At 41.9% G+C, this 15,342-nt stretch overlaps 1 protein-coding gene across 1 annotated transcript in view; it reads left to right on the top strand.

The window, feature by feature from the left end:
* Nucleotides 1–15,342, top strand: part of Spata17 (spermatogenesis associated 17) — a 156,065-nt gene that overhangs the window by 84,596 nt on the left and 56,127 nt on the right. The window contains exons 7-8 of the mRNA XM_021199319.2: nucleotides 7,409–7,615; nucleotides 11,538–11,686. Coding sequence (XP_021054978.1) covers nucleotides 7,409–7,615; nucleotides 11,538–11,686 — 356 coding nt within the window. The remainder of the gene's footprint in view (nucleotides 1–7,408; nucleotides 7,616–11,537; nucleotides 11,687–15,342) is intronic.

Genomic DNA, 15,342 nt, shown 5'->3' with positions numbered 1-15,342 from the left:
TGTGTGTGTGTGTGTGTGTGTGTGTGTGTGTGTGTGTGTGTGTGTGTGATGTAGTCATGCGAATGTGCTGCATGTTGAAGTCAGAGGACAGCCTTGGTTGTCTGTGCTCACCCACCACTTTATCTGAGAGAGTTTCTTTGTTGTTGGCCAGGTTAACTTGCCTTCACACTTCCTAGGATTCTCCATACTCACCTCCCATCCATCTGTGATTTCCCTTTGGACTGTAGTTATTGCCATCATTTTCATGGTCACTCTGGACTTTCTCCTAAGTTTATCTTTTAAAGGAGATATGAAAAATCAAGAAATTGAAAAATTATGGCCAAATTCAACTCAAATTCTCAACATTCTGAAGATCATTTTGGCAATATCCTTGTGCCACAGTGGCCAGATTGATGTCCCCTGACTGTGCCCTGGCCAGCCTACTGTCCCCTGACTGTGCCCCATGTCTTCCCCTCCCTTGCTCCTTCAGTCATTCTCTTGGCCTCAGTGCCTTTCTTCCATTTTTATTACAAAATTCTATGTAGCCTTAGAACAAATTGTGAGATTTTTGCCTCCGAGATTGAGTTCCATAGCGTGTTCTGTATCTTTGATAACAGGCACTAGGAGATAACCACCATCAGCCAGTTATGCCACAGCCAGTCACACCAAGTCTTGAGTTCTAACCTCTTTCTTTTAAGAATAGCCTCGTGGGATGAAAGCCACCTCTGTGCATATCTTAGATTGAGCAGATTGGTAGGTGTTCTATAGTCATTGATTTTATTTAGCATTAGGGAATATTGTATTTACGTTACTTTCTTCTAATCCACATTTCACAGGAAATGCTTTAATGTATAATATTGGTGAGAACAGCAAATTCACTTCTGAAAATGCAAGGTTTTTTTTTTTTACTTAATAAAGAGCTATTTAAAATATTTCTCTCTGATCATATAATAGTAAAATAATATTAAATCTTCGTTTCTTCTCCTTTTAGAAATACTTGAAGAAAACAAAAATTCCTCCACAATACAGCAGGCAACCACAGTATCTATGGGGCATCTTTTGCACTGCTACCTTTCCGTGACTAAAGCTCTGAGGGCCCTAGGGATCCCCTCCAGACAAGCAGAGCCCCGGGCTCTCTTCCCGGGACGGGGAAGAGCTGGACTCTTCTTCTAGCGAATCAGGGCTGAATGCAGTTGAACTGCATTCCTGAGTTCCTCTGGAAGAACAGCCCGCAAGTGAGCACACCAGCCACGGGCGGATGTCAGTGGAAAATGGCTCCTGCGTGCTGCTGTGCAAGTCTGAGCTCTCAGAGGTCGGCATGCTCATGTCTCAGTTCTGCTTTAACAGGCCTTTGCTGTGCTTTGAATGACACCTTTAAGAACTCTGCTTTCCTCTTTCCTCGCTGCTCCTCCCCTCCCCTCCCCTCCCCTTCCCTTCCCTTCCCTTCCAGTTCTGTTCTGGTGGCAGGGGTAAGGACAGAACCTAGCACCTGGCATGTGATAGGCAAGGTCTATAGCTCAGAGACAAAGTGACAAGGAGTCACAAACGGAGGGCTGTGGGAAGTATTTCAGGTTCCTAAGGTTTAAGTTAGCATGCTTTTAAATAGTAAGACAGAACAGCTACTGAGACTACCCAGGCCCTGCCTTTTCTTAACCACAGTAAAACAAGCAGCACGTGTGTGTGTGTGTGTGTGTGTGTGTGTGTGTGTGTGTGTGTGTGTGGCTAGTAATGGTTAGCTTTTGTGTATTTTTTTATTTGCTTTGTGTCAGTATGTTCATATCACAGATACTTTAGTGAGAGCCCAGTGATGAGTTCAGCCTGAGATGCAGGATGAATCCAGTCGCTGAGAAATGACCATGCTTCCTCTAAGTCCTCAGGTGGGACAATTCCGCAGTACCCTCCTGCACCCTGAGCTGCAGCAGTGGCAGGCGAGCGGCAGTTAAGGGCAGGGCAATTACTTGTGAGTGGGGTTTTTGTGAATCCCCTAGCACACGGAGGCTGACGCTGTGATGGAGTGTCTTGCCATCATTGTCCAGCGGCCCCTTCCATGGCAAATAATCCAGTCAGTTCTCAGGTTCACCTTTACTTGTCAAGTCGTCAGGACTCTGCTACTGTGTTCTGTTCTGTTTGGTTTCTTTCAAACTGCATCTGCTTCAAGTTTAGTAGAGATGTGGATTTTAGGTAAGCCTCCTTTAAGAAATGTGTACCATTCAATGGTGTTCACAGATTTTAAATCAAGAGGCCTGAGAATGGTTTTAGATTTTTTTGTCTCTTTTTGTGCCAGTCTGTGACTTCTATTTGCTAAGTGACTTGACTGTAGTTTCCAAAAACAGAAAAAGGTGAAGTGTCTGGGATAGCCTGTTCTCCTCTGCTCTCTCAAGTCTGGGCAAATGTCAGTTTCTTATATGGTGAAGCCTGACATTAAAAGATGAATGACCGTGCAGTGGGAATCTGAGGTGTTCTTATCCAGAGCCATAGTCTTCTCAGTTCACTGAAGGGAGCTGAGAGGAAAGCTCAGTGACAAAGGACAAGAGTAAGTTAGGCTGCAGCATCCCTCGGGCACTCAGGAAACCAAGGTCTGTGTGGAGGAGCTGCAGCCCACACAGCCCAGCACAGCTGGTGCTCAGGCAAGCAAGGCTTCCTTGGCTTTCAGATCAGTTGCACCTTCAGATACTTTCCCATCTAGCACTTAAGCATAAGAATAAAAACAGAGGAGAAAAAGCCTGCTGATAGATTGTTAGAAATATGGAATAGTTCAAAATATTAATGTAAGGCTAAGGGTGAGTGGGTAACAAATGGTACATTTGCTCATTGCTCAACCCGACATAATTAATATTCTAGGTCATGCTTAAGTTCCCATGATGGACGGTCTGAAGGGGGGAATTCAGGAAAAAAAAATATCTATTATATAACTCATTGCCTTTTTTTTTTCTTTTGTGACCAGTCAGATCCATAGCCTTTTTAAAAAAATCAGCTTTCACACCCCATTTGCGGTCTTCACCACTGGGCCACCAGTCAGCAGCCCAGCCTGCTGCAAGGAGGTCAGTAGGAAGCTATTAGCAGAGTCTCCCCCTGGGAGCTCTGGGTCTTATTGAGTTGAATGTTAGCATGACAGTACTGCAAATAGCTCAGGTGTAGGCTTTTTCTTTTTCTTTCTCCTTTTTCAAACAGTTAGCACAGATTTCCCCATAGTGTTGGTCACTCTAGGAAATTATTGCTGAAAATGAAGTCCCCAAAGCTAGCATGGCAGTGGCCTTTCCAGGCTGTGAAAAATGGGGAAAGGAGAAACTGTGCCACAGAACCTGGGGGTGGGGTGCCTGGGGCTTTTGTGACTCACAGCAAAACATTCTTCTTAACCAGGTAGATCGTGGAGTGTGGCAGTCTAGACAAACATACACTTACAAGTTTTTCTTAAAGAAACAATAACTAAATGGCTACTCTAGCAATAAGTAGGGTACTTGCTTGCTGTGAGGAATCAGGGGACAAACTGCTTTTACTGAGGTAAGTTAGCTAATATATTAATTTCTAAAATTCTGACACCTTGAAGATTTTAAATGATACATTTGAAATTCAATTAAAATGTATTTTCTATCTATATTTGATTTAAATTGCAAAGAGAATACACATGAGGAGGTCTCTATATAGTTGCAAAGTATAATTTAAGAAAGCTATCATGTCTCTCAGTCTATTTGCATCTCCCATCTTGCCTATATATACACGAGCGTGCAGATGCAGGAGGAGATCAGGATTCCTAATGGGCAAAGTTAATACAGATGCCAGCAGTTATTCAGGTCAATGGAGATTTTAAATGGTAAATTACAACCTTTAACTAAGTTGTATGAAATCTCACAACTTAATCTATATGGTGGTGGAAGTTTGGGCAATAAATTAACAGGTTTCCAATTAGACTCTCACTCACTAATCTAAATGGTATTTCTTCTCTGCTATCTATTGCAGAGAGCATATGATGTAGTTATTTTTTGTCAAGATCATCCTTTTAATCTAACATTGGTTGCTCCTTCTCATCCTCAGTACGTTTTTGACCTAGAAAAGCACCCTAAGAACCAACCGTCTAAAGACTGAACCCAGACTGAGTGGCCACTAAGCCAGCTGCCCTTTGCCTTATTCGTGTGTCTATCTACTTTGTGTTTCTAGAATAGCAAAAGTGTGTTACCTTAGAATACCGTTTTTACTTAAAAAATAGAATGTTTTACTCATTCTAAAAATAGTATCACTCATAATAAGGAATAGATTTCAAAGAAGAACCAATTTGAAAATAGTTTTAGGCATAAAGTGTGTCTGTGTTAACTTTATTTTATATACAATAAATTTTAGTCCTTAATGGAAAGTAGAAAAGGTTAAATTGAACTCAAGTAGGCCTTAGCATCGTCTTAGAAAGGAAATGAAAACAACAAGTTAGATAAAGAGGGTCACGTGTACCTGTCCTTTTGGTCTCAAGTCTGTGCTCTTGTACCTTCGCAGCTTTGGAAAGCTTGGTAAAGCAGCAGTATGGGCTGTGCCCTGTTGAGTGGTGCGATGCTGCCTCCATTGAGTGTTTAGATTCATGTACGGAGTGTCTGCTGTGTATCTTGTTTCCTAAGGTTGCCAACATACCCCACATGACTCTGTTCTCCATTTGATTGCTGTGGGTAACTGAAATTGAACATTCTGTAATGGGTAATGTCAGAGGAGAGTGGCACCTGCACATTCATATGGACGAACTGGGGACAAGGATGTGGCTAAGGTTGGCTTGGAATGTCAAGCTTTTCCTGGACAATTTTTCTTTTCCTTTAAAAAAAATATTTGTTTTATGTGCGTTGAATTGATGTTTTGCCTGCATGTATGCCTGTGTATGGGTGTCAGGCCCCCAGGAGCAGGAGTTACAGACAACTGTGAGCTACCATGTAGGTACTGAGAACTGAACCGGAGTTCACTGGTAGAGAACCATCGAACCATCTCTCCAGTCTTTTTGGACAGTTTTTCCAAGACACTTGTCCTAGCTAATATTACCAGGGACCCTGAGGTAACGTGCCATCAGGATGTTTATGGGTTAATTACAACATAAAAGAAAAGTCTATTTCTTTTAGGAATAACAGAAATGTTTAATACATTCTTTATATAGTTCAGTGTCTGCAGAGCCACCAGTCATTTCATCCTGAAAATTTTCATTTTTCCCTACAAATGTGAATTTGCATGAAGGATATTTATACATGTGCATGTATAGATATGCACATGTATTTTGATTATGAATCTCTGGAGATCAAATATCACCAAATACAGTTATATCAAAGTAGGGTACTCTTCAGTCTGTGACTCAAGTAACATGAGGTTTATAGAAAATGGACATCTGCTACACTTGGATTTCTCTGTTTCTCACCCACGCATCTGTGGAACCCATATAGCAAGGCAGATGCCGTGTGCTAAGTCTCCACTCTTCTGATACCATGTGCGACAGAGTCAGCCACAGAGTGTGGAGGGCAACATGACGCTGCAGAAGCAGGGCACCTGATGTGACATTATGTGCACAGACTTGGAGTGATAAACAGTATTCCATATGGGTATGAAATCACAGTGGTTAGCCAAGTACAGGACCTAAAATAGACGCCATTTGTTCACATGGGGAGGGAGACAGAAACCACCAGTCCGCGCTGCCCCGCCTTGTGTGGGTTGGGTGCCACTCCAAGGAATGCATGTATGATAGGGAGCTGATCCTGTGCTGTGCATACAAGGTAACTGAAGACAGGTACTAGAGAGGGCTGAGGGTGGCTGGGGACATGTTCCCGCCCAGTGGGGTCAGCAGGGCGGTGTGCAGCAGCCCAAAGCTTACGCAGACCCAGACTCAGTCCCCAACACACTACCAGGCTGCAGTACCACCCTAACCCTGGCCCATGATGGATTCCCAAGATAGAAGTGGTTTACTTCTGGATTGGAGCTCCTCCACCATGGCCTATGATAGCGTAAGAAGCCGTGCTAGTGTTTGTGATCCAGGCAGCTGCCCCAGGCCACGATAAAACCAGAGACCCATGTAAGTGTGCAGCCTGTACTACTGACTGAAACCTTGGTGATGGCTTTTGAGTTTGATCCCTCAAGGCTCCGTGTTGACATGAATAGCATGTCCTGCCACCTGAGGCCATGCTGATGTCTGTGTTCTACGCAGCTGCTGAGGGACACGTGGGGGTCCTTGGCCCTGATGTAGCAGAGGGCCATGTTGATGTTTGTGGCCTGTGTTGCCACCCAAGGCCATGAGGATGGCCATCGTTCATGCTGCAGTCTGAAGCCATGTTGATGTTGTGGGCCATGCTGCCTCGGGGACCATGCTGAAGTAAGTGCCTGGGGCTTACTGATTTCCAGGGCCCATGTTACCACCTAATGCCATGTTGATGTGAAGCCTGTGCAGCCACCTGAGGTCCTCTGGGGCCCTTGAGTCCATATTCCTACTGCAGAAGGAGGCCATCCTAGTGGTTTGTACTGTCATCAGAAACTACTCGGAACCCTGTGCTCTGTGCTCTCACTGATGGTAAGGAGCAAGGAAGCTACTTTAGCAGTTGTATTGATGACTACAGATGAACAGTTGGGAAAGAGGGACATGAGAGGCTTCTGTGACAACCACCACCACCACCTCCTAAAGCAACAGCCTGAACAGGAAACCATCAGAGAGAACTCTTAAAGTGTGATGGGGATGGTGAAGCGTAGCTCTCCACAGTGATGGCTTCTGGCCGAGGCACGGGACGGGAAGGACCCCGTTCCTCTTAAGGGGCAGGGCACTGAGAGTTTGACTTGGCTGCAGCGAGTATATGGATAACACAGATTGAACTTGTTTATTTATTTATTTATTTTTTGTTGGGAGGTCACAAGGCTGCTGAGGGCAGACTTTGAAGGACTGGGAACTGAGTGTGATGGCTCTATGATGTCAATTTCCCAAAGCGTCAATAAAAACATTGTGTTGGAAAAAAATGCCCATTGGGTGCATAATGATCAGCAATTCAAATAATCAAGTATTTATTGCATACATAATTAATACCCTAAATTTGTTCAGACATTGCCCACTTGCCTTTATGTAAATGAAGAAATGGCTTCCTGACACAGCTTAAAACACATTGTATCTTTAAGTAATTGAAGGCTTCAATTACTTAAATTTTTACTGTATGGCTTCCTCATACAGTTTAAAACACATCAGATCTATCAGGAATACAATTGGATGACTAAAGGTCTCTTATTTTTTCTCAAATAAAATTTCTGACTGAGTTTTCAAAAACAAATTACTCTGCAGTTCTGAAAGTTGCTAAGATATTTGGCCTAAACCAGACAAAAAGTATTCTAAGTTCATTTCTGGTACCTGATTAAGCACCAAAGTTGTAGTTTAAAATACTTCTCCCTCAAATGGATAAAATTTAATTTCATATGTAAATTAAAGAAATGTGTTCTTTAGATTTCAGGTGTATACAATTCACCATTCCGAGAACATCCTGACCCATGGGAACTGCGGCTGCAGAAGGCAAAGCCTTTGGATCACCAGAAGAGCACTGCAGAAAAGGACAAGTTGCCCCGCAGCCTCAGTGGCTGGCTGGCGTGCACCAGCGCCCGCTCCTTCCCGCAATCAGAGAGTCTGCCGCCTATCGACAGGAAGCGGTACCAGGTACCAAGCAGCCCCGTGTGAATCTGGCATTGGTTTTCTGTCTCACTGTCCTCAACTCCAACTGTGGTGACATTTATTAACGTCACCCAAGACACCCATGCACTGTCCATTTTTGTAGCATGAGGGTAGTTAATGCTGTTGGCTGAACACTACTGGCTGCCTCCATGTACAAACTGTCTTGGCCACCTCGGCCTCTTCAAAGCTCTAGATGTCTTTTCCAACATCCTACCATGGCCTGTTTCACTTATCACAGTGTCCCTAAGGTCAGTTAGATTATGTCAGAATGGCATCCCTATTTAATTCATCATATATATGTATGTGTATGTATGTTTATATATGTGTGTGTACACACACACACACACACACACATACACCTAACTGTTTACCCAATCATGACTCAAAAGGTATGATCACTTTTATGTTAGCTACATTAAAAAGAACCTCATGAGCACACTAGCATGTTTTTGACCATACACTAGGAAGTGACACAGTGTACAAGTATCTTCTCCCGTCCTGTGGGAGGCCTTTTTACTCTTGCCATGGTGTTGTATGATTAACAATGGTTTGCTTTTGAGAGTAGCTTTTTTCCTCATAAAGATAACTTTAATTAAGAAACATGCCATTTTGAAGTGGTTGCCAGGGAAGTTGGTAAGTGGCTCCCTGGTATTAGACATCACACTGATTATGGATTAGAACATGTATTGTTGCTGCAATGCTGGACTGTTTCATCGCTAAAGATGTGTTCATGTGCTATCCAGATGACTTGACATAGCCTATCCTCAAATGATACACATAGTTTATGTCCCAAATAAATGAGACTTGCATTCGAATCATTTAAAAAGTGCCAGTTTGAGAACTGGAGACACTCCAGAGATTCACAGCACAGGCAGGGAAGCTTGACTAAATCTGGAGAGTGATACTTGGGTAGAAAAAGTCCTTCCTGAGCTGCAGGGTAGATTTGGACAGAAGGGACAACTTTGTGAACCCTTCAGTATTTCAACTGCAGAAGGAAGCTGCCACAGATGGTATCAACCTGCAGCTGGATTGAGTCTGCCATTTAAACCTCTGTGTATTGGCTCTCTGTGCACGTAAAGGCTTACACCAAACTACATTAGTTCTGTTAGGAGTGTAGTCAGGGTCCATGGGCTGTTGCTTCCACTGAAGGCTTGAGTGATCTGGAAGGATAAGACAGCAAGGAGATCCTCTCAGTTGGTCCCTTCATCCACATGGCTAATTGTTTGCCGCGTCATTGTCCTTCCTCAGTGTCCACTCCACAAAGCTGCCATACTGTGTGCCCACTGGCTTCCCTCAATGGTAGCCATCCTAGAGAATGAGGGAGTAAGCTCTCAAAACAGAAGCTAGAATTGATATCCCATGGTGTTTACCCTGCTCTATTTATTTAAGACGAGTTGGCCTGGTTCTGTGGAGGATAAGAGACCACTCAACAATGAATACCAAGCAGGACCTGTTGGGGCCATCCTAGAAACTACCTTTGCCTGTCTGACACTAACCTGCATTCCATGGTCTTAATTCCTACACTGCTTATCTGTGGTGTATTTCTTCTGTTCTTTGTAACTGTGTCCTTGATTGCCTTTACTTACGTATTTCCTTCTCTTAAAACCACTAACAAAATAAATATTATTAACTGATATTTGTACAACATTTTAGGGGGAATTATAAAACATCTCTACTGATATATTTTCTCTTTTCTTGCTTTTCTGTCATCTAATTTCTAGTCATTTTCTTTTCCTCTGCTCCGGTACCTCACAGTCCCTATTTTTCTGCACTAGGCCCCACTCTATTCTCTCTCACCTCCTTTCCTCTTCCGTCTTTCTGTAGTATTCTTGCTTTCTTCTTTTTCTGCTGGTCTTGTTTCCTTTCTTCTGCCCCCTTTTCCTCTCTTTTTTTATTCACAGTAGGACTGTTTTGCTGACACTGCCACAGCCACATTTCCTTTATTCAATGATAAAAGGGTCTATACATTGAGGACACTTAAGGCTGCCACATGCCAGTGTTCGAACACAGGATTTGGAATTTAAAAGATGATTTCTTGACACCTTAACTCTACTTAGTTAAAAAAATATTCATGATTAAACTTTAATAAACACTCTTTTTTTTAAAAAAATACAGGATAACTCTTCAATAACACTAACTGTAGAACAGAAATATATTTGATTTCATAACCACAGTGAGTATTACACTATGCATGATAAAGGGAACCCCAGGTTATAGTTCTTATTCTGCATTACACACAGTGAAAACAGGCCCACAGAGTGACTGGCACCTGTTATACACCAAATACCAATTATTTAAACCATTGAACTCCTCAAAGAACAAAAGAGTCCAATTTAAGACTTTTGGTTTCCTCATAGCAGATTGGAATCATGATCTCGTATATCTTTAAAAAGCAAACTTCCAATACAAATCCATTAACTACTTTCAAATATAGCAATCCTCCTGTCCAGCTGCGGAAAGTACTAGATGCTACTGATCTGCCATTTGTGTTATTTACGGTCCATGATTTTTATGGTAACTGGTTCCTATTATTGGTTTCTATTAATGTAAAACATAAGTGAACGTAAATGAGGCGTGAATCATTCCTTTTTATTAGCCCACAGTCTTCACTCGCTGCTCTCAGATGCTCCAGCTGTGTCTTCTTAGTAATAACCCATCTAAAAGAGACATTTTTAAGAATAAGGAATGAGATAAGAAATCTTTGTCCTTTTTGTATTATTCCTCTCCAATGCAGTGGTTTAAGAAAAAAAGCAAACTGTGTCATTTACGACACAGCAAATACCTTGGCTAGTCTATGCTGATTGTGAGGCTGGCTGGTGGCCCAGTGAACTCAGTCTGTGCTGGCTATGCAGGGACTCACCACAGGCTCCTCTGTGGACTTTCTCCTCTCATTTGTAGCCCTGAAATACTGTGTTCTTCATACCAGATACCCTGAGCCTCAGAATTCAGATAAAATAAGGATGAGCAATGTGGCATCCATGCTTAGGAAGCCAACAAGTAAACACAAGAGTTGGCGCCCACATGTTGAAGTTAGGCCCTGGTTCTTCCTCCCAGCCCCATGCTCCCAGAAATAAGACTCAGAGTCAAATAGATTTACGAATACCAATAGCTAGGTTCATTTCTGACTAGATATAACTTAAAATATTCCATCTATTCTTGCCTACATTCTGCTGGTTATCTGTGCTCAGGTACCATGGGACTGTCTCCTCACATCTTCCTAGTGAATCTCATGTCCTTCTTTCCCAGATTTTTTTTTTCCCCCGCTCACTGATATCTCACTTTCTACTTCCCACCTAAGCCACAGGCCATAGGCTTTTTAATGGACAGGTGACAGAACTGTGCAATATACAAGATGTTCTCTCTGCACCTGTCTAAAGGCTTTTATTTAATGTAGAAGAGGACTTTTAGAAAATTCATGCTCATAATCTTTTCATGATTTTGCTATCTTAAAATAAATGTACACATTTTAGTTGAGTTAGAGACAATAAACCTGTAATGTTACAGTGTAAAGTAACCTGGGACTGTGGGTTTGCTAACCCACACATGAAAACCTTCATGACATGGTGGGGAAGTCTGCCAAGGCTTAAAGAGTTTTTAGACAATCACTTATATGAGAGAGAACCATTCTAGAAGATGAGTGATATTTTTTGTTTGTTGTGTTTCTTTCAAGGCACGGTTTCTCTGTGTAGCCTTGGCCGTCCTAGAACTTGCTCTGTAGACCAGGCTGACCTTGAACCCAGATATTTGCTGGGATTAAAGGTGTGTGTCCCCAATACCCTTTTTTATTTCCTTGTTTTAGTTCTGAGAAAAATGGTGTTTTAAAAATAGTTAAACACACTTATTCTACCATAGTTGTCGATGTCTGTGAGACTCTTCCAGAGAGACACTGGTCCTCCTGTCTTTTCAGGGACCCTTCCGAGACATCAGGGAAGTCTTGGAACAGCGTTACAAGCCTTTGGAGCCTACCCTGAGAGTGGCAGAACCCATCAACCACCTTCACCTGGCCAGAGAGGCATTCAAGCAAGGGGAACGCATGCGCAACATTCAAGACAAGATGTAAGTACTTAGCTGAGCCATGTTTCAAATTTTCCAATATTTCCTGTTACTCAGTATTGTAGAGAATATTTTTTCTTGTGCAGAAAAGTAAAACTCATTCTCTACTTATTTAGAGGCAATCATTTTACAGTACACAATGTTGTGAGTGACCGCAGTAATGATTTTAAGAATGTATGCACACCACTCCTAGGGCAAACACAAATCCACAGACCACTCCCCTCAGAGAGGAATACCAGCAGCACTCTCAGAGGATAATGACAACTGTGCATGTCTGAAGATAAAATATCTGTGTTTTATGAACACACATTTTGTTGTGATGCTTTCAAAATAATATATAACAAAACAAACATCTTCTGTGGACTAGTTATGCTTGAATGCAACAGTGCGAAATGGTTTTTTAAATCAGGTCCAATGAAAGAGGTTAGTCCATAACTGAGTAGAATGAAGACAGGCATGGAGGCTTAGTTAACCCATCAGCAAGCAGAGTTAATGTTAAATCATTTAATGGCATTAGTGGCTTGGGTCCTAGCACATAACATCTTTCTCTTCCATGTTTCTTCCTCTTATGGTACTTTGTCCACAACAGATTCCCATGTAACTTATAGTGACCGTTGTAAATCTACAATCACCTTATTGTTATTGTTGTTATTATCCTGGAGTCTCTGTACTCATTATTGCAGTGTATCACACAGTATTTTAGTGTCTCGTGTACTAAATGATTATGGTAATAATACAGGTGATTTTAATTATAATGTAATAATTTAGTATGATATAAATTACTAGTATAAACTCCTACATAATAGCATTGTATACCATAGCATGCCATAGACAATAGCTACTAACCACTGTATGGCACACAGCAGTAACTTACACAATAGCAATTACCAATGCATTAAAATGTTTACAAAGAAACAAGAATGGCATTTCTCTTGAACACTGGGTTTTCAATCATTTTGTCAGTCAAGCAAGATACACATGACTTATTAGGATAAAAAGCTTGGAACAAATCTTTAAAAGTAAAAGTGTTTACAAACTTGGATAAAGATAAAATGATCACACATCCTATGGAATTGTCTAGGTTTATTTTAGAGCCACTATTTTTCATGAAAAAAAAAGAAGAAGAAGAAGAACCGCAACCCTACAGCATGTTTAGCAAATTCTTTCAGCATCTGATCAAGTTAACCCAATGTATCAAAAGTAAGAAAAAAATACCTTAGCCAATTAGTTTTAAAGAAAATATATAGATTTACCTCAGAAAGTACATATGACGGTGCTGGTCAAACTGAAGCAAAAATATTTAGCTTAGTCATAAATATGTAAGGAGGTACGTCCTAAAATTCATTTGCTTTTATTTTGAGGTGGAGCCTCCTGGCTGTATAGCCCAGGCTAACCCTAACCTTGGCTCATCCTTCCTTGTCCTCGTCTGTGCCAGTTTCAGGTGTAACAGTATGCCCAGTTCAGAATTACTTCTCTATTTTCAACAATGCAAAGCATGTGAAAGGGAAGAGTAATTACCAAAATAATTGATGCTGTGGGCTATCCTGTTGATTCAGACATAGAAGTCAGTGCTTTTCAAAGCACCATGGTGCCTTCTTTTAGAATTTTCTTGATTGACCTTGAAAGATAAAACATCAATGTTATCCCCAAAGGAAGGTGCTTGGAAATGCTGCCCAGAGCACCTGTAAGTTATGTGTGTCCCCCGTGGACTGTGAAAAGACCCTTTGTGCTGAAGCCTGAGCATACTGAAAGGGGTTTCTGAGATTAGCAAGCCTCTTAGAATCAAAGGAGGTTGGAATTGCTGATGAACTAACTCACTGAGAAATTCAGACCACATATATGATTTTAGCAGCATGTCTAAGCAATTGCTTCCAGCAGTAAGCCCATGGCTCACTCCACGCTTAGGAGGCATGAAGTACTGATGCTTTGTAGCATCTTAAGAAATACTTGCATCTTTATGTAGTGGATAATCCAAATTTTTATTGTGTGTAGAAATGTTAGAACAAGGCTTTTTACTTTTGCTTATAATTTTAAAAAGAAGTTTATACTTACCATAGAGATGTATTTGTATTTCTTAAATGTGAACAACCTTCTTCCTATGTTAACAAATTATCATAAGAAGTCAAAGGCAGGATGTTTGTTACCAGTCAAAGGCTTGTTCAGAAGTCATCTGTGTGTCAATCAGGAAAGGCAGACTTTCTTTCTGATTTTAAGGGTAGTACGACAACACTTCATGTGCGGGTGTGCTGTACTGTAGCTTTGTTTTCATGTTATCATGGAGATGGCATTGTACTTTATTAGAAGGAATTAGAATGATGTGACTTCAGATGTTGCAGTTTGCTCTTAGGACTCCCCTCAAATCAGCTGTCTGCTCTTCTGACTGGCCCTCATCAGCAGTGTGTTCTCTGACTCTTAGGAAAGTGACCTAACCATCTCTGTCTGCTGTAGGAGTGTTACCTTAGAGGGTTGTAATGAAAGCTAGGAAGTTAGAAGAATCTAAATAAACACAACCATTAATGATCTGGGCTGGAAAAGATTTCGTAGTGGATGGTAGTGTTTGCTGCATAGGCAGAGGAGCAGAGTTCTGATCCCAGCACAGGTGGCCGTGTCCATCTGGGACACTGCACTTTGAGGGACAGACAGGAGGATCATGAGCCTGGGGAAGGAACTGGTAGTGATGAAGGTGATACAGATGGGAGCCCAGGCAGGGGAATGGGGAGAGCAATCGGAATATGTTTGTATACATGTGTGCCATTGTTAACAAAATTAATTTTAAACAGCTTGGAAGGAAGTCAAAAAGGTCTTTGTTTTCCTTAATTAAATCATTGTGACAGTTTAAGAGTGAAAAACTTCATCATGACAGAAAACATGTAACTCATAACAGAACAGTGTCAAAAACAGAGCTGAGGTGTCTCAGGCAGTTTGTCAGCACAGTGGCATTAACTGAGGTGGACGGGCCCACCTCAAGTATAGGTGGTACCACTCCATGGATGGGGTACCAAGATGAATATAGGAGAGACCTTAAATATACGGAGTACTGCTCGCTCTGTGGACGGGGTACCAAGGTGAACATAGAAGGAAAGAGGCAGTTGAACAGCAGCTTTCATCTCTTGCTTCCAGACTGCCCATGCAAAGTGACCAGCTACCTCACATGTCTGTTGCCTCGATATCCTCACCATGATCAACTGTATCTCAGAACTATGACCACCTTCCCCCAATCCTTCTTTCTTATAGCTGTTTCTGCCAGGGTATTTTTGTCACAAAGACAGGACAGATCCTGGATACCAATACTGATGCCTCTGTGAAGGAATACTGTGTTCAGTGAAACTGTTTTGGAAAGTATTACCGTTGGAAGGTAGTGGGCTCAGCTCAAGGCAGACCTCAATCTTGCATGAATATAATCTCTGAGTTGTTTCCGAGAGACTTTAGCTACCACATCCATGCCAGTGATTTCGACAAGTCCCAGTCTTGCCCCTTGCACTCCCTCTACGTCCCAGAATTAGGGATTCAGCTCTACCTTCATTTGCACTTTCACCAGACCTCTAACCCTTAGTGCCTGACTCCCTCACCACTGTCTTTGATGGTGAGTGGGAACCATGGCAGCAGGTGAGTGTGAACCATGGCAGCAGGTGAGTGGGAACCATGGCAGCAGGTGAGTG

The sequence above is a fragment of the Mus pahari genome, chromosome 5, assembly GCF_900095145.1.
Source record: "Mus pahari chromosome 5, PAHARI_EIJ_v1.1, whole genome shotgun sequence".
Classification (NCBI taxonomy): domain Eukaryota; kingdom Metazoa; phylum Chordata; class Mammalia; order Rodentia; family Muridae; genus Mus; species Mus pahari.
Note: the sequence above shows the minus strand (reverse complement) of the source record. Positions and strands in the feature narration are given on the sequence as shown.